The sequence below is a fragment of the Myxine glutinosa genome, chromosome 5 (assembly GCF_964187855.1).
Source record: "Myxine glutinosa chromosome 5, kmMyxGlut1.1, whole genome shotgun sequence".
In the NCBI taxonomy this organism is placed as follows: domain Eukaryota; kingdom Metazoa; phylum Chordata; class Myxini; order Myxiniformes; family Myxinidae; genus Myxine; species Myxine glutinosa.
The window spans coordinates 152488137-152509200 of record NC_136265.1 but is presented as its reverse complement, the minus strand read 5'-3'; the positions used below and the strand labels follow the sequence as shown (position 1 = coordinate 152509200).

The 21064-nt window shown below is 36.7% G+C and overlaps 1 protein-coding gene across 5 annotated transcripts in view; it reads right to left on the bottom strand.

Annotated features, from left to right (window-relative positions):
* The window catches only part of LOC137426911 (putative RNA-binding protein 46), an 83097-nt gene that overhangs the window by 52585 nt on the left and 9448 nt on the right, over positions 1-21064 (bottom strand). For all 5 annotated transcript variants that reach the window (XM_078778873.1, XM_078778870.1, XM_078778869.1 and 2 more), the window contains exon 3: positions 101-285. In XM_078778873.1, coding sequence (XP_078634999.1) covers positions 101-285 — 185 coding nt within the window. The remainder of the gene's footprint in view (positions 1-100; positions 286-21064) is intronic.

The following is a 21064-nucleotide window of genomic DNA, read 5'->3' as shown; positions in this document are numbered from 1 at the left end:
GGTCAGACTGTGCATATAAAATTGTCCAAGGGAGTCATACGACCAAGCTGTAAACTTCAAAGTTTTGATACAGGTCGAACAGACTTAAAATATCACCAACCCTTTCATGAGAGTAATTCACAAACGCGAAGCCACGAGTTGAACCAGTATAATCCATCATGAGGCGAAACTCGTATATCCGACCAACAGGATGAAACAAGGGCAGAAGCTCATTCTCGTAAGCATCATGGGGGATATTGCGGATGAATACCTCACACCCTCGTGGAGGTGGGGAGCCTTCCCAATCTGCAAAGGCAAAAAAATCATTTCCGTAGATATATTAACAGATATATAGTACAATGTGATGGAAATTCCCCCAATGAAATCAAACATTCACTTCATATTGGAACTAGAACGGCACTCGGTGGAGAACATACCTCCCTCCACCAGGCTGAACAGTTCACGTTTTGTATCCCACTGATAGGCCAGATCTGGATTCGGACCTGAACCAAAATCTAATCGCATTGTTCTTGCCACCTAACCAACTCATCCACAAAGTTCAGTCATAACTCGTGCATAACTATTTTAAATATAATGTTATAGAATCGCTTTTCACCCGATCTCTCAATGGTGAAGAATCACTTTAAAAAAAAAAAAAATTCTCGTATCCGAATCCATATCAAGATCTTCATCAAAATTGAATCTATTCGGTCTTGTCACACCCAACCTGTCTACCAAGTTTCGTCCAAATCCATCCACAACTTTTTGAGATATCCTGCTATATATATCGTTTTTGGCCCTATCTCCTAATGGTGAAGAATAAATAATGATTTTTAAAAAATCTACCAATCGGATCCGAATCCAGATCTTCACCAAAATCTAATCATTTCGTCCTTGTCACATATGCTAACTCTCCGCCAAATTTCGTCCGAATCCATCCACAACTTTTTGAGATATCTTGTTCACAGACAAACAAACACAGACAAACAGAAAGACAGACGGGTGAAAACAACCTCCATCCACCTTTGGTGGCAGAGGAAACGAAGCCATGTAATACATTATCACTGCCAACATAAAGTATTTCCTCTCTTAAAACAGCCCGCCAACTGGCCATCTGCTTGGATTCCATCCCATTCACTGAACAATGGACATGTATGCTCTCCCAGTGAAGACTGCAGTGTTGAAAGGCAGTATCTTGGATCAGACAACAACAACAACAACAACAGGCATTTTAAGGCCATTTTTCCTACAAGAGCGGGGGTTAGCCTTGCGGCCCTATTTTCTGCATCTCTCCTTGTTAACCCCCTTGCCCGCATTTCTTCTTCAACCATCTTTAGCCAAGTCTTTCTCGGTCTTCCCCATCCCCTCCTTCCTTCTACATTCATTTCCATCACTCTTCTCAACCAGTCACTTTCATCCCTCAACACATGACCAAACCATCTCAAACTGTTTCTCTTCACAGCATCAATCGCAGGCTCTATTCCCATCATCTTTCGCAATTCATCATTTGTCTTCCTCTCTCTCAGAGTGGCATGCTGATGAGGAGGAGAGTGTCGCTGAAGCTGAAGGGAAAGGTGTATGCTGCATGTGTGAGAAGTGTTATGATTTATGGGAGCGAGACATGGGTAATGAACGTAGAGCAGCAACGAAGGCTGGAAAGGGTGGAAATGCGAATGGTTCGATGGATGTGCGGAGTATCGTTGAGAGAGAGGAAGACAAATGATGAATTGCGAAAGATGATGGGAATATTGCCTGTGATTGATGCTGTGAAGAGGAACAGGTTGAGATGGTTTGGTCATGTATTGAGGAAGGATGAAAGTGACTGGTTGAGAAGAGTGATGGAAGTTAATGTAGAAGGAAGTAGAGGACGGGGAAGACTGAGAAAGACTTGGCTAATGATGGTGGAAGAAGAAATGCGGGCAAGGGGGTTAACAAGGAGAGATGCAGAAAATAGGGCAAAATGGAGAAGATTGTCATGGGGACCGCAAGGCTAACCCCCGCTCTAGCAGGGAACATGGCCTTAAAATGCATGTTGTTGTTGTTGTCTTCCTCTCTCTCAACGATACTCCACACATCCACCGAACCATTCACATTTCCACCCTTTCCAGCCTTCGTTGCTGCTCGACGTTCATTACCCATGTCTCGTTCCATAAATCATAACACTTCTCACACATGCAGCATACACCTTTCCCTTCAGCTTCAACGATACTCCCTTCCTTGCCAGCACGCCACTCAGTTCCCAAAACTTCTTCCATGCACATCTCACTCCAGCAACCGTTGCAGAATCTGATCCACCTTCTCCATTCAGCATGTCTCTGAGGTAACAAAATGTGTTCACACCTTCCAGCTTCACACTGTCTCCAAGATCCAACTCAGCATTTCCTCCATCTGCAGCTCCCTCTGTGCACACCTCACACTTGAATGTAGCTGCCACACTGGTTAATGACCTTCTCAAACCACTACATTTTTGATGAACCCACTCAGCGCACATTGTACATTGAATGGAATTCACTCCGACACCCTTCCTGCACACAGCACACGGCCACTTCCCAGTTCTTTCCACCTCACCACATGCTTTACCACTTGCCATCACCTTCAGACCTTTTGGCTCCATACATTCCTTCCACTTGTTCATCTTCTCCTTCAGTTCATCCATACTTTCTGCAATCAACACCAGATCATCTGCATACAACAACTCCCACAGTAAACCCTCCTTTGCATTCCGAGCCAGCACCTCCCTCATAGCTACAAATAGTAGTGGACTTAGTACCGACCCCTGATGCACTCCCACCTTCACCTCAAACTCACCACTGTTCCTGTCCTTCCAGCTGTGCGCGCTCTTTTGTACATTGCTATCACTACTCTGATCAACCATTCCTCCACTCCTAACTTCCTCAATGCCCATGTCACGACTTCACGTGGAACCGTATCGAATGCTTTCTCCAGATCAACAAACCCAAGAAACTTCTTCCTCTTCTCCATGTACTTCTCCTGCAACTGCCTCACAATAAAAAGCGCGACTGTCATTCCTCTTCCTGGCATAAATCCAAACTGCATTTCGTCAATCTTCACTTTCTTCCTTATCCTCCTCTCAAACACCCTTTCCAATACCTTCATTCCATGCTCCAATAAATTTATCGCTCGGTACGAGCCACACTTCAGAGGGTCAACTTTCCCCTTGTATAGAGGGACGAGGGTACTCAGTTCCCAATCCACTGGAATGCGGCCTTCTTTCACCACCAGATTGCAGATCTCTGTCATTCTCTTCACACCCCAACTTCCTGCTGCCTTCAACATATCTCCCACAACTCCCTTCGGCCCTCCTGCTTTTCTACTCTTCATTGCTTTTATTGCTTCCTCAACTACCTTCTCGGTTATCTTCCCTGCCGGTCCTAAAACTGGGTTACTCTCGTTGTTGCCATCCCATTCATTCCCTGCATTCAACAGTATTTCCATATATCTCTTCCATCTGGGTCCACAACGATTTGTCCCACTTCATCTTTCAAGCAACTCACCCCCATCACATCACACCTCTCTTTCGCTATCTGCTTTGCAATCCTGAATACCGCTCTCTGACCCTCTTCCAAATCCAAGCGTTCTCCGAACATTTTCCTACATGCCACCTGCGCCTTTGCTACCTTTCTTTGCAGCCTTCTTGGCTGCCTTACAACTTTCATGCTCTGCCTTTTCTGCCCCCATACCCTTCGCCTTCTGCCACTCCTTGAACTTCTTCCTCTTCTCGTCAATCTTCTTTCCAACTTCATCATCCCACCACCATGTTTCCGAGTGCCTCGGTGGTCCTTTTGTGCATCCACATACCTCACCAACGGCTCCCAACAGACTATCTTTCATTGACATCCAACCACTTTCAACCTCAACCACATCATCCTCTACCATACTCAGCCTCTCTTTTAATTCCCCCCTCACTGTCACCTCTTTCAACCTCCACACCTTCATTCTCGGTTGGTACTTCACCTGCCGAGTTCTCCTCGCACCTTTCACCCTTATGTCACAGACAACCAAGTGGTGCTGTGACAGCCTCCTCCCCCGGGATCACCTTTGTGTCCTGGAGGTGCCCCCTATCTCGCCTACGCACCATCAGGTAGTCAACGGTTGCCGTCGACCCACCTGACGTGTATGTAACAAGCTTATTATCCTCTTTCTGGAACTGAATATTACAAATCAACAAATCAGCTCCATCAGCAAACTCCAAAATCCTTTCACCTTCTCCATTTCTCACACCATATCCGTAACCCCCATGAACTCCGTCAAAACCGTCCATACTCCTTCCCACATGTCCATTTAGGTCTCCTCCTACCACAACAACTTCCTCATCTTTCACGTTTTCCATCAGCTTCTCTATTGCACACTAGAACTTGTCCTCCTCTTCATCGCTCCGATCTTGGATCCAGTCTTATTTTTCATAAACAAGCAGTGTCTAATCAATGCCTTGGAAAGCATACCTCTTCTTTGCAGCTTACTCTACATATTTCAGTCCATTACTCCAATCACACCGACAGGAAGACAGCAGGTGTGTCACTCTCTGGTGACCAGGAATCAATTAGATGCTGGTCTGACAAATGGCACATCTTTCAATCCAGCAGATCTCGGTCTCACACAGTCGCTCCAGAAAGGTCATGGAAGAAGTAAACATTTCCATGGTAAACCACTGGAAGAGGTTCGATCCCTTGAATTTCTCGGCCTCATCATCAGCTACAACTCATGGGCTGACCATATAGCAAACAACAACAACACAACATGCATTTTAAGGCCATTTTCCCTGCTAGGGTGGGGGTTAGCCTTGCGGTCCCCATGACAATCTTCTCCATTTTGCCCTATTTTCTGCATCTCCCCTTGTTAAGCCCCTTGCCCGCATTTCTTCTTCCACCATCTTTAGCCAAGTCTTTCTCGGTCTTCCCTGTCCTCTACTTCCTTCTACATTCATTTCCATCACTCTTCTCAACCAGTCACTTTCATCCTTCCTCAACACATGACCAAACCATCTCAACCTGTTCCTCTTCACAGCTGACCATATAGCAAAGCTGGCCTCAAAAGCCAGCCACAGATTCGGCATCCTCGTCGTTCCATTACTCACCACCCACCAAGCCATTGACCCCACCTCAATGTAGTACTGTTTTTCTCTGAGTGGAACCGCACTTCATATCTGTCTCTTGGATTCTGCGGAAGTCAAAGCTCTCAAAACTATTGGCATCTCTCACAATACGGCAGAGAGCATGTAGCTCTCATATTGTACACAAGTTGGTGGTTTATTTTTTTTAACCGCCTCTCCTCCTGCCTTGTTCCCGCTTTTTCTCAGACGTCTGACTCCCTCCAGGATGTGTGCATTCTTTCAGTAACCCATACCCAGAAAAACACCCAAAATCCAGTCTTGTTGCCAACACCAACCATAAACTTTGGTTATTTTCATCTCGGTTGCACCAAATTTTAAATTTTGCCTCCGGATCAATCAAGCACACAATGTTTTCTTCTTTAAAACACCTAGCTAGGGTCTTTAATCAATGCTCCAAAGAAAGCACAGATAAATCACAAAGTGCCCTTCTGAGAGCACCAGGTTGAAAGCTTCCCAGTGGGCCACAAATAGAACCAAGAGAAGACAGCGCAAAGTCTCACATCCTAAAAAGGATTCAATTCCAAGAAACTAGAACAGCACTCTTCGACGTCACGAAGTTGACAGATATGCCTCTGCCCACATTATTACATCATTATACATACTTGTACCAAGTTTGATTTAAATCCTTTCAGATGTTCTCAAGTATCAAATTTTTACCTGACACGACCTCTGACCTCACAAAATCACAGGATCACCTCATTCCTCACCTTTGATGTCAAAACATAATCAGTCCATCTTTGCATCATAATATATACTTATACAAAGTCTGGTCAAAATCCCATCACCAGTTCACAAGTTAGAACAGTCACATAATTTTTTACTTAGTGGGAACTCTGACCTTTGAGCTAGTGACCCCAAAATATAATCAGTTAATCTTTACCTCATTATACATACCTGCACCAAGTTTTACCAAGATCCCTTCAGCCGGTCTCAAGTTATCGCAGTAATGAAATAATTGTAACTTAATATGACCTCTGATCTTTGATCTCTTAACCCCAAAATTGAAACAGTTTATCTTTGCATCATCATATATAATCATACCAGCTTTGGTGAAAATCCCATGACTGGTTCACAAATTAGCTCAGTAACAGTATTTTTACCTGGACATCTGGCATTTGACCTCTTGACACCATAATCGAATCAGTTCATCTTTACCTCATTATACAGACCACACCAGGTTTGACTAAGATCCCTACAGCTGTTCAAGTTTTTGCAGTAACTAAAATCGAACACAATGGCCGCACAACTGTTCAGACGCCTAATTTACAGAGCCAAGTTCCGACTCTTCAGCTTACATATTTAAATCACCAAATTTTCCTTAAAGCCAGATCTTTTGGGAAACATGCAAACACACATTATCTTTGGTTGTACAGTATTGCTGCAACCAGCATCTAGCTGGCATTCTCTCTACTTTTTCAGAGTTCAGAGCGTATATACATCGCATGTAAACATGAGCCCTGAAGCAAAAGTATCCTGCAGATGACGTGGCAGGTCACGTGATATATGGCGTAATCACATCGCCGTATTTGGGGGACGGGATGGAGGGCAGGGTCGGGTGGTTCTTAGCAACATAAGGCAAAAATAAATTTTTAATTGTTTTACTCCGAACCTTTAAAAAAAATTTGGTATCGAGGTAAAACTTCTGCATGTGAAATATTTTACGAATACATCAAGTTTTAGGGGATGCACAGTGACTCATGGTTGACAGCCACGCATTGTGGCCCGATAAGCGTTGATTTCCTGCAATCAAGAAACCTCTTGCGACGTTCTGTCACAACTTGAAGCAGATACTGGGTTTGCTGTTCACCCCTTGTCAGGAGACGATTGTACTATTCAATGAGAGCAACTGCATACACCAGAGTACAGAATGAACGATCGTTTTAAAGCCATTTTTCCCCGCTAGAGCAGAGGTTAGCCTTACGGGCCCCATGACCTTATAGTTCCCTTTTTGAGGCAATGTTTTTATGGCCGGATGCCCTTCCTGACGCCAACCCTTAGTCGCCCCCTACGATGCACAGGGATAAGGTGTACCTATTCTAAATCGGGGTACACACCAGGATCATTCATCCCAACAAGCTGGTACTCAATTTTGCCGACCTCGGAAAGATGACAGCCTGAGTCAACCCCCTGGCGTTATTTCAGCGATCGACCGGGATTCAAGCTCAGGATCCTAAGATCCCAAGCCTGCACCCTAACCACAAAGCCAACACCAGGTTTACCAGAGTACAGCTGCACTGTATTCAATCAACTTAAAAACACTTCAAAATGTGCAGTACATAGCAAGGTCATAGGTCAAATGTAATGGTCAAAAATCACAAGTATAGCAGTGGAGAATAAATAATCAACTCAAAACATTTATGCGAGCCATATATGTGAAATTACAAACTCTGCAACCCTAAATTTCGTTGAAATGGCTTAAAATGGCACAGGAAATGACAGCCTTGCCAATGACTCAGCCTTGCCTATAACGGCTCTAACCACACCTTGCTTTTTTAAACACACGTTATGTTTCTCTGGAGGATGGAGGATGGAGGATGGAAGATGGAGGATGAAGCTTTATCAGAAGACAGGTAAGTTTTTTTTGTTCTCACGATTAATTATTCATCGTCTTATATGGAACATCATTAACAACCTCTCAATAATTATTGTTTTTTCTCTTTTACAGTATATCTTTATCAAACCTGGTGATTGATGTTGAAAATGAAGTGAATGATTTTCACCAACAAAGGAAGGATTTCAATGAAACGCTTACAGAATTCACTGAAGTTCGGAGGGGTCTTCATAATGAGATGGTTGAGTGTTTAGAAAGCCTCTCTCACCCGTTAATATTCTCCAAGGTTGTATCAACAACAGAACCAATGACTGACAACGAATTAAACACCTTGTTTGAAATTCTATGCGAGAGGTAAGAGATATAATTAATTATTCACAAACTTCAATCCATTAATTTTCTCCTTTTTATCAAAGTTGGTGGTTGAATAACTGTGTTAAAGGAGCTGTGTGGCAAAGTGAGCTGTGTGTTATTTCCTTTAACTAACTGTTTGTTTTATTCCAGCATGAAAAACCAACCAAGCAACATGAAGTTTGATGAAACCCAGGGATTTCACAACTTCGACGACCGGAGTGTCAACCAATTTCCTGGTCATGTGAGTTTAAAATTTTCATCTTACAATGTGTAGTATAAATGGAGTTTCTCATTTATGGTCCTAGACTGCCCTCATGTGGTTTGGGATGGCACGGCAGGCAAATACTGTGTTTGGTGATTTTTAATTTAAAATCCCTTTTGTGCCTTGCAGACACAAAATAAATCAAACCTGGTGATTGATGTTGAAAATGAAGTGAATGATTTTCACCAACAAAGAAAGGATTTCAATGAAACGCTTAAAGAATTCACTGAAGTTCGGAGGGGTCTTCATAATGAGATGGTTGAATGTTTGAACAGCCTCTCTCACCAACAAAGGGAGGATCTGAAATAACCCCTTACAGAATTACCTGGAGTTCCGAAGGATGATGATAGATCAATAGCAGAGACAATAGATGAGATCGATGACTTCATAAAGACCTGGGCTTTGAGGTAAGATATATGATTAATTCTTCACAAACTTTGATACTGTGTGTATGTGTGTTATTAAACGGTTTGGTTGATACTTGGATACTGTCTTGCGATTTTGATATCACCAGTGAGTTGGTATTTAAATGTCAACTGTTTGTTTTATTTCAGCATTAAAAGCCAACCAAACAACATGAACTTTGACGATGAAACCAATGATTATCACCAACAAAGGGAGGATCTGAATGAACCCCTTACAGAATTACCTGGAGTTCCGAAGGATGATGATAGATCAATAGCAGAGATGATAGTTGGGAGGAGTGTCAACTCATTCCCTGGCCATGTGAGTTAAAAATTTTCATCTTACAATGTGTGTAGTATAAATGGAGTTTCTCATTTATGGTCCTAGACTGCCCTCATGTGGTTTGGGATGGCACGGCAGGCAAATACTGTGTTTGGTGATTTTAATTTAAAATCCCTTTTGTGCCTTGCAGACACAAAAGAAATTTGTGAAGCCAACATGGGAGACAAGAGGATATTATACCTTGGAAGAAACTGAATTTATGGAAGAAACTGAATTTATACCTCGTGAAAAATGTTTTATTATAATTTTTATGTTTTTAATGTTATTTCATAATTTTGATTTTATTCGCTTTGTCCAGAATTATTTAATTCTTAATTACAAAAAGAGAATAAAGGGAAAAAAGATGAGAAGGTGCGCCCCCCACCCTTGATCCCCCCTCATCCCACCCCTCCCCTCCCCTTGTGTGTGTGGGGAAGGTGGGGGTAGGATGAGGGGGGATCAAGGGTGGGGGCACACAGGGGTGGGGGATGATGGGTGTGGTCTGTGTGGGTGTGGTCTGTGTGGGTGTGGTCTGTGTGGGTGTGGTCTGTGTGGGTGTGGTCTGTGTGGGCGGGGTCTGTGGGTGGGGTCTGTCTGGGTGTGGCTTATGATTTTTATTTAATTTTTTTTATTACTACTAATTAAATTAGCTAATCTGGGTGGATGAAAGTATGGATGGTTGTTGTTTAATGAATTATCAGTTTTGTTTTTTGTAATTCTTGTGAGTAAAATGAACCCAAGATTTCTTCCCAATTCATATCATTTGTAAGTCCAAGGCATAGTATCCATTACATCAACGATTTTGAATAATTCATTAGTCCATCTCTTTGTATAACCTTTCTCAAAATGACTTTTCCATCTGTATATTCTTACAATATCACCAACTTTGAACTTGGGCTTTCTCAAATTAATCTCCTTTTCATATTCTAATTTTGTAAATGTTTCTGATGGTTTTGATTTTGTTGATGAATGAACTGTATTATTGTAATTATCTACAATATCCTGAATAAAATACACCCATTTTTGGGAACCGAGTTGTGTGAATTTTTTATATAATTTCTCTTTTAAAGTACGATTAAAATGCTCAATAACAACTGCTTTTCCTTCATTAAAGGTGCTGTATAATTTAATACCCTCCCCCTTAAGAAATTTCATAAATATTTTGTTATAGAACTCTGTTCCCTCATCGGTCCACAGTTTCTTTGGTTTTCTTTTACTTTTATTAAATATCTGTTGGAAGGCTAACATCAGAGTATAACCTCTCTTGTTTTTCAAAGGAACAACCCAAGCATCCCTGGTGTTGGGCTAGCGGCTAGGGTGCCGGCTTAGGACCCTAGGATCCTGGGTTCGAATCCCGGTCAATCGCTGAATTAACGCCAGGGGGGTTGACTCAGCCTGTCATCCTTCCGAGGTCGGCAAATTGAGTACCAGTTCACTGGTAATTCCCTGCTTGTCGTTAAAGGCGGCAAAAAGGGTTGGCGTCAGGAAGGGCATCCGGACGTAAAACATTGCTTCAAAAAGGGGACCGAAAAAGAACAACAACCACAGTTCCCGAAAAAGGCCAACCCCCGCTTGCGGCGAAAAATGGCCTCTAAAGGTGGTTTTTTTTTTTTTTAACCCAAGCAAATCTACTCCTCAAATCAATAACGGTTAAAGCATACTTGTATCCCTTATCATTTTTTAGTTCGATTAAATCAGCGGACAATATGTGGTCGGTGTATTTAGAATAAACTTTCCTTCTTTTAAACTTTGTGATTATAGGTTTATGTAATTCATCAGCCAAAAGCTCCTCAGTTTTGATGACATCATTAGAGCCTAATAGTTTTTTGAGGGTGAATAACCAAGGCCAAGTTTCAATTTAGCGTTTATCAAATTTCTCACAATAAACCTATCAACCTTCTCTCTCAACGTTGGATTTTGTATCAAAGACAAATTATACAACATTTCTCTGTCGGCTTTATGTTTTTCAGTCAACGTAGTGGTTTTCCCATAAGCAATATCATGCTCCATACACACTTTGTCAACCCTATTTGTAGGTTTAGACCAAGGTTTAGGATTGTCAGCCTCATCTAATCTTTTATCCAGGTTTGTTCCAGGACCACAGAAAGAATATCCAGGTAGATGTAGTTCCCCTGGAATTCCAGTTGTTGTAAATTTACTTCCTGACAAAAACTTTTGTATGTCTCCTCCACTTTTAGGAGAGATGAATTGGCACTTTTTAGAGCCACACACTTGACATATTCCTTTTTGATAAACTATTATTTTTAGCTTTAACAAAGGAGATATTTTTAGATTTAGTTTTCTTTTTACATTTGAGACAATTACTCATATTTATTTATGAGAAAAAGTCCTACATAGTGCCAAAGCCTTTTGGGTTTTCAACATATACATTTCTATCTTGATTTTTAAAACATAAAGAATCCTTAGGAATGCCTTCACTCTCTCCTCCATTTATTTACAAATAAAACTAACTAAAGTCAATAACACCAACATCAACTACATGTTGTATATCTGCTCTGAATTTATTATAGCAAATTTAAAAACCAATATCTTCATAAGAGTCATTAGTTCTTTATTTTCCTCTTCGGTGCGTTGAGATTGATTTATTTGTCGTAATAACTTCAATCTTTCATTAATCTCAGGAATGGTCATATTTTTATATTTTTCCCCCCTCTCTCTTTCCTCCCTCTCCTCCTCCTCCTTTTTCTCCCTTTCCTCCCTCTCCTTCTCCTTTTTCTCCCTCTCCTCCTTCTCCTCCTCTCTTTCCTCCTTCCTCCTTCTCTTCTTCAACTCCTTCCTCCTTTTCTTCAACTCCTTTCTCATCCCTTGCTACCCTTGAGCTTGAGCCCCAAAGAATATTATACATATACTCATCTGGATTTTGAGATATTCTTGTATCTATAATTATTTTTCTCATAATAGGATACCAATAAGATTTGATGACGATTTCTAAAAGAGTTTTATATTTCATAACTTTGAGAAATTCATTTTTATTTAATATTTTAAACAAGTCTCTATTTGTGGGTTTAGCAATATCAGTATAAGGCCACTTTTTAATGACAAAATTTCCATGTATATGCTCCAAATCATAAGGTATGTAAGACCGAGCACCCTTTTCTTGTAGGTATCCCTGAATACAAAAATTATAATTCTCTTGTAGTCTTTTTCCTGCCATTTATGTATCAGAAATATATGTGAGATTAATATTATAACAGGTAATACCACCCCATCTTCCCACTACCAAATCGGTTTGTATTCCTCGGCTTTCTATCCTTATCTCATTACCTTCCTTCTTTGTCATGTTAACCATCGCTATACTATCATATATTTTTCTTTTCTTAAAACCATGTATTTGTTGTTTACCAATTGTATTTCCACATAAATCCTTATCCTCACCAAGCGGATAATATTCTTCTTTACGAGACTGATTCAAATCATGTAGGTCTTCTAAGTTTATTGAAAAATACCAATTATACCCTAAATCAGGCATATCATACCCCCATTTATTGATTTGCATATTAACTATATGTCCTTCTTTATAAAATTCAATTGTAAGCAGATAGTTAAATTGAATGAGGAAAGGTGTATGGTCAGTATAACCGGGTGTTGTGGTTGTAAATTTTACTTGTTTAACAAAACGTGCTGTTTTCTTTAAAAATATATATTGTGATAAACACTAAATCTAATTAAGTCATTCGCATCTGTCGGGTTTGGATAATTGATTAATTTATAAGTATTCTTCATATTAATATTTTTACTTATACTATATTTTTGTCGTTCAGCCTGTGCCTTTGTATAATAATTTGATAAATCAATATCCTGAGAGGATTTTCCAAAGATAGAACCATCTTTTCCAACATGTCATTTATATTAGATTTAAAATGATATCATAAAAATTTTCATTATTGTTGAGTTGAAATAATACATATAAACACAATTGACCACAACATTTAGAATCAATTTCTTGAACTTGAAATGTTTGATAAACACCATTCTGTAAGAATTGTATTACTTCAACAGGCGGTGGCATACCATAACTATCAAAATAATATTTATCCTGACTATTATGAATACAAACCCAATGAGAACCATTCTGTGTGTCTAAATTCATAATAATATTCATTGTATTCTTGGACAACTTTTTAAATTCATCTCTCATACAAATAACCACATTATCAATTTTTAGTTTTTTACAATATTTAGTAAGTTCTATATTTGACGTTGTATTCTTTCCAAATTGTTTAAACCATTTATCCATTTATTTATGAGAAAGATAGAACCCATTACCCCTTTTAGTTAGTTTAACACCCGCTTGAGCGATAGAGGAAAGCATATCTCCAACTAACAATCTAGCTTTATCAGGTAGACTTTCAAGTTCTTGAGCAAAATCTACAATTACACCACTTCCACTAATTTGTTTCTCCAACTCCTTGTTATGTCTTTCCAATTCTTTTTGAGCTTTTAGTTGTGCCTTCCTTTCGTTAGCAGTTTTTACCGCTGCTGAAATACCACCAGTCAATGCTCCCGCCGCACTTAAACCAGCAAATAAAGGAATTAGAAACGGGAGAAATCCTCCCTCTTGTATTGAATATTTCTTTAACATAGGTTTTGTCATTTTAATTTTAAGTGAACCAGCATCATTTAGTGTTTTTACCTGCTCTCTTGTGAGTAAAACATCAATTCTTACTGCTCCTTTTCTTTGAATTGTTTTAACGTTAATAATACAAGGCTTTTGATTTTGAATACAAGATGTTAATTTATTAAGATCGATTTGATTAACATATACCAGTTCTTTCCTACTCATTTATTTATGAGAAAAAACCTATGTGATATTAATCATAACACCATTATCTGTATTAATCTGTAATTCTGTTTCCTCCAAAAGCAAACAATAAGCATCAACTTCTTCATTCTCTCCTCTTTCAATGTATAGAGAAGTATCCACTCGATTAGACTTTATAGTTTCCTTTTGAGAACTCAGGTCAATTGCGTAGATGGTATAAAGTTTTTGAAACGCAACCATATCCAAAATAGGTTCATTATTACCGTTGCTTTCACACACCTTTTGGTAAGACTTGTAGGCTTCCGCATAATCATTTTTTTCCCAATCAATTTCCAATCTATCTCGCGGATAAAATGTTCCATCAAGAGAAACCCGAAGTTGTTTCACCTTAGCATTATCACTCAGCGCATTATTCTTATCAGTACCCTCCTCTCCATCTGGTTTCTTAAAAATGAGCCATAGGTATCGTGGCTTTCCTTCAAGAACACCCAAATTCCAAGTGTAGGTAGTGTGTTCCAGTTTAACGTGTTGACATCTTCTTTTAAGGTATGATACATTTAGCGGTTTCTTTGAGTTAAGTCTTCTATTTAACATCTCTTCCGTTTTAAGATTAGGAGTATATTCACTAATATACCAACACAAATCATTAATAACAAATTTATTATTGTCGCCAAAAGCATTTTCAACCCCAAAAAGCAATCTATTTACATTATCATTCCTTTGTAGTTGAAATCCAATTTTAAGACCATACAAAACTTTATCATAATCACAAAATCCAAATATACCTTTCAGAGGTACTGCTACGGTAAAACTATTCTCTGCTTTTGTATCATTATACATTGACTTCCTTTGACTATAACCAGGGTCAGCATTTGTTTCCATTGACATATCAGGAATAAAACCTTCAACAGCTCCCTTACCCATTCTATCACTAAACGAATATAGTGTAAATTTCATCATTTCAGATATAGCAGAGACATAATCAACCGCTTCAACCTCTTGTGTTCCAATATACAGGCGGACACTATCAAACATTTTCCAGAAGAAATCATTTACGAGTGTAGCATTAGTATTATTCGCAGCCTTAGTGAATTTAAATTTACACAGCAAGAAACTATCAGCTATATTCAAGTAAGTTTGTTGATTATTTATTTCAAAACTTTTTGTTCCGTTTGAATTCCAGTCTGTTCCTGTTATAGCATTTAGCTTAAAATAGTCTTCCTTTTTAGTAGAGTTTGAAATGATAATCGTATCATCCAAATCATAGATACTATCAATCGCTTCCATACTTGTATTTATATAGCATTAAAATCGTTGAAATCCTGACCCAAGTATTTTAATGATTTTTTTGTCGTTCTTGTGAAGCTAGTTGAGTTTTACCTTTTTAAATTTCTTTGATTGCTTGTAATTTTGTGACTCCTTTTGAGCATCTTTTATACTCTTTATAGCACCCACAACTGAGCCCACGGCTGAAGCAGTTGAACCAATTAGGTCTTTATGTTTAAGGATGGTTGAACCAATACCCATTAGAGTATCAATTATCCCATCTCCTTTATTTCTAAATTGATGTCCCACACCCCGTTGTCTCTTTGGTTTATAGTATCCTCTACCAAGAAACATACCTTCACCCTTATAATATGGTGAAAGGAACATCCCATCCCCTGTAATTATTTTATATTTTCCCAACTCGTGTTTTCTCACAATAACCATTATTTATTTATTGAAAAACTTCACGTAGGTGAATTCTGATGGATATAATTTCATCATTAAAGGATATCATACGATTATCTTGGTCGGTTATCCTAAAATTTACTCTGTATATGGTTTTTCCTGACACAGGTAAATAGACAAGATTTTTTTGGTTCCATATTAAATTTATAACCAATCGGGGTTGAGTATGCACTGAATGAAAATATTGTATTTGTTCTTATTCCATCGTTATAAGCACCATCAATCAAATCACAATGAATTAATACTGAATTTATACCGGAGGATATTTGAATGACATTATCACTGTAAGACGTCCCATTAGTTTCAATCTTTTTAGAAGAGAAACCCAATAGCTCTCTGAACGAATTTTCAATCGTGAAATCAACTTTATAATTATTTTTAAGTTTAATAGTTGATTTTGAAGTGTGTTTTTGAATATCTATTGCAATATTTTTTGGTTCATCACCTTTTTCTTTCATAAGGCGAGAGACTTCTGAAGATATTTGAGAAATCTCGTAAGCACCGGGTGAAACGGTTATAGTTTTATATCCACTTCCTGGCTTATAACTAAACTTGTTGTTTTTCTCTGTGATATTAAAAAGGGTATTGTAAGTCTCCATTGACAACAAAGAAGCCTCATATTCTTTTGTGGGGTCAAGTTGTAGTGGGTAAGGGAATGAAGCTGTGTAATCACTCGTTGTGAAATTAAAACTAAGAATTGTGCTTCTCATCTTATTTAATATCTAATAAAATATCTTTGTATTGACATTTATTAATTATTTTCATATTCATCAACTGATCTAAAATGGCGGATGCTTCATTAAAACAATTGTTGTTTCCAGCCTTCTTACTACCTAACAACAATAATAACCTATTAACTAATTGTGATGGGTCATTTGGAAGAAAACTAACACCTGAACCAAGCTTACTTAAAGCATCAATAATATGTTTCTCCTTCTCATTCTTCTTACTTTTACCAGCAACAAAAACTCCATAATCAAGTGCGTTTAGCAACTCAATATACTCTCTATCTTCCTCTCTTTCCATATCAAGCGGTTCATCAAAATAAGGTGAATTAGCATGTCCATCTTTTGTTAGAAGAAACATTAATCTTGGGGTTAATTCAACATTTGGTTGGTCAGAACTTAAGAACACCAATTTATCATTAAATATCAATAACTTTTCTTTCACAAGATGGAACTGTGCTGGTTCTTCTGTTGGAATGAGACCTGCTCTGGTTTTTGAACCCTTCAAATATTCATTGTTTTGAAGAGCTTCTACAATATAATTGGAAAGTTTATTTACCTTCTCAAGATGCTGAAATAATCCTTCATCATCATATTCTAATTCTCCAAGTTCTTGCTCTGTCATTTGACTAAAATCTTTGAGCATTTGAAATTTTTTCAGAGTAAATTCTACCGTGGGAACTGTAGGTGAAATCGTTTGTTGAGTTTTTAAAAGTGGTTTAAAAAATTTCTCTTGTTTTCTTTCAAAGGCTTCTTCACCAGTTAGTTTCTGTCTCCTTTTCTTCTTTATGTCTTCCTGTTGCTTTACAACTTTTGAAACCAACTCTTGATGTTCTTTAAACTTTCTTACTCTTTCTTCGGTATTCATTTTCTGTATTTATTTATTGAAAAATATCATTTAGTATCTCATCTTGTTTCACAACAATATATTTATATTTTCCAATCGTGTGTTTCATATTATTTTCAAATTCCTTCTTACTACATAATGTAGAACAATTATCTCTCCAAAAATTATTTGTATCTATTGAATTTAACTTAAATAAAATAAAAGTATTAGCATTGTTTCTTATTGAGCGCCGAGGGAGTTGAAAATATGACTGACTAAGATAAATACAATTACAAGAAGAATGGCTCCCTCTTGTATAGTAGCTATCCATTACTGTTTGGTTTCTCTCATTAACACAATCATCAAAGATAACGAGGTTCTTTTTTGATTTATCTAAATCTTGAGGTGAAGGTATATCATCCGTATTATCACCGAGAATACAAGTTATGGGTTTTGGTTTTGATTTTGATTTCTGTGTATCACAAAATAATTGTATTATATCATCAATATTATAATCATTTAGTTCGTTTTGAAGTTTAAATAAACCGATAATGTCTTCCTTTTTAAGACCCGCATTAAAACCCTGTGAGAGTAGTTGATACTCGGGTTGAAAACTTGACATTGTAAAAATTATTAAATTATCATAATCTAAAAAATTAGGACTAAGGAGCATCTTTAAAAGTAAACAGGTTTTTCCACATCCGCTTGAACCGACTATTAGACATCTCAATGAATTTGGAAGATTTTTATGGTTATTAAATTTTATCTTATTTTCCCAAACGGGTAAAAAATCATTCATTTATATATTTGGAAAACAAGTCATCTAACTTTTTTTGAGTTTTTTGAGAAACTCTATATTTTATCCTGAGTTCAGGTTTAATTTCAAAATAATCCATTATTTTGTTTATATAGTATCTTGTATTAACATTTCCATTAAAATTATTTTGAATAATAAATATCATTAAACCCTTATACATTTCCTCAATACAAATAGTCTCTTCCCTTGTAAGAAATGGTGTATTATCACCATAACATTCATCTCTCTTATTAATCTTGTAAAGTAATTCATTTTTGGTTCTAATTTAAAAGAGTTATATATTTTTCTATATTTTTTTATTACCATTAATTAAAATTAAATCACAGAAAATACATTGTTTATATGAACCCTCATTATTAAGCCCTATTCTACCACAATGGTGGCAGATTTCTAATTTATCATATGGAGAGTCTGGAAATTCTAAATATCCTTCAGAATTTATCATATTTATAAAGTAAAATTATACTTAAAACAAAGTGCCTTTTTTAGAGGCTTTTTTAAAGATGAAACTGTGCTTAAAGTAAAACACAAAAGACAAATTTCAATCAATCTCTACTTCGGTGGAAGATATAGAAAAATATGTCAAAGATGTTAAATTGAACAAAGATAAATATGGAAATTTTTGGATTAAACCCATAATGGAGACTAACATGTGTCCTTTTATTAAATTTACGGGACAAGCTATGTTAATTAATAACTCTATTAAAGTAAATTTGACAAAAGTTTCTCCACTACTACTAACAATTTACTCAAAGCTTGAAAAGGTCATTGATAAAGAAGCTTTGAAAATGAATGATAAGACCATCAACGATTCCAGAGGAAACATTTGTATATTCTTTAATAGACCCAAAGATGTGGGTGAAATTAATAATATGAATATTAGTGGTGAACTATCATTCCGTACTCTGATTATTAGAGATTATTTGAAAATAACATTTAATGTAAAAAAATATTGTGGTTATTAGTTCTAATGAAAGAAAATATATAGATATTGATGGAAGTTTAATGGTATGTAAATGAGTGATATTAACAGTCAATACTCTGAGAGTTATTATACTGAGAGTCTAGGATCTGAAGATAGTTATGATAATAGTTTGTGTTCAAATGATAGTTATGAGAGTAGCTTTATTGATGACTCAGATAGTGAAATTGAAATTGATGAACTAGAGTATCTAAACTTTCTGGCTAATACATAGACGCTTTACTTTAAGTAAAGTTATATACATAAAACGTGTTGAAAAGCTCAAAGGTGTTTTACTTTAAGTAAAGTTATATACATAAAACGAGTTGAAAAGCTCAAAGGTGTTTTACTTTAAGTAAAGTTATATACATAAAACGAGTTGAAAAGCTCAAAGGTGTTTTACTTTAAGTAAAGTTATATACATAAAACGAGTTGAAAAGCTCAAAGGTGTTTTACTTTAAGTAAAGTTATATACATAAAACGAGTTGAAAAGCTCAAAGGTGTTTTACTTTAAGTAAAGTTATATACATAAAACGAGTTGAAAAGCTCAAAGGTGTTTTACTTTAAGCACAGTTTCATCTTTTAAAAAGCCTCTAAAAAAGGCACTTTGTTTTAAGTATAATTTTACTATATAAATAAATATGATCAAAGCAACGTATTGTGACGTTTGTGAACAAGAATATAAACAATACAAAAGACACCTTAAAACTAACAAACACACATTTAATCTACTTCACCTACTATCTCCTATTCAGAAGGAAACAAAACACTGTTCTGCATGTAATAAAAATATCCTCAAGAAAGGCTTCGAAATACATCTTAAAACAATTCTACATTTATCAAATTTTATCACAACTAAAAACTCTGATGGCGCATTCAAAGGACATATTAAAATAAGAGTCTTTAACTTCAAACCTCCTGAACCAGAGTCTATAGTTGATGCTGTAGAAATGGTTAAACCTGCTGTTCAAACGTTGATTGAAAAAACACTAAAAGAAATGAAACCACTTAAATTTTATATGGGAGTAAAATTAGAAATGACAAAGGACGAAGGAGTTATAGATACACCATACATGAGAACTGAGCCACACTTTATATCTTCATATCAAGATTTTAAAACATCAGGAGTCTATGATGAACTTATTAAACAAGAGCAAGATGTGGATAATTCAATCGTAGGAAGTGGATTCAATATAGGAAAAATTATTTACATAGACATTCATATTCTTAAATCAGATCCTCTAAAAGCTTCTTCCTACATTGATTTACCCAGTGTTATCAAAAATAGAAAAGCAGTTATCAATATCAAAAATAAAGACAATAAATGTTTTCTCTGGTCTATTCTAGCACACTTACATCCTCCACATTTTCATGATGAAAGAGTATCTCATTATAAAAAATATGAGAATACATTAAATACGAAAGATCTAAAGTTTCCGATGGCTTTAAATGATATTCCTAAATTTGAAAAGATAAATAATTTATCAGTTAATGTTTATGGTCTAACAGAAACAAACAGCATTCAGGTTTTAAAGCTTTCTGACAATTGTAAACAAACTCATATTAATCTTCTATATTTTAATTCAGAGGAAAATTCACATTATACATACATTAAAGGTATTGCTAAATTAATAAAACCACAAGTATGTAAAAGAACAAATAAAATATATATTTGTTTGTGTTGTCTTAACTTCTTCCATACACAAGAAAGATTAGATAAACATTCAAATTATTGTGGTGAACATAAATCAACGGTAATCAATATGCCTAAAGAAGGCTCAAATATCACATTCAAAGATGAAAAGAAAAAGATCAAACATCCATTTGTTATATATGCTGATTTTGAAAGTATTCTAGAAAAAATAGATACTGCTTCTCCAGATCCAAAAGAATCATACACAAATAAATATCAAAAACATACTCCTTGCGGTTTTTGTTATTATATAAAATCATCCGTTGGTGATAAATATAACAAGTTAGAGGAGTATAGAGGCTGAAATACCCCAGAGGAGTTTGTGAAACGACTAGAAAAAGACTGTCCGATTAACCAAGATAATGAGAGAAACTAATAAACCAATGTCCTTGACGAGTGAACAGAAAAGGGAATTTAGTAAAAACAATGTTTGTCATATTTGTGAGGAAAAAATTGGTGAAGGTCTAAAGGTTAGAGATCATTGTCATCTCACTGGTAAATATAGAGGTCCAGCTCATCAAAGTT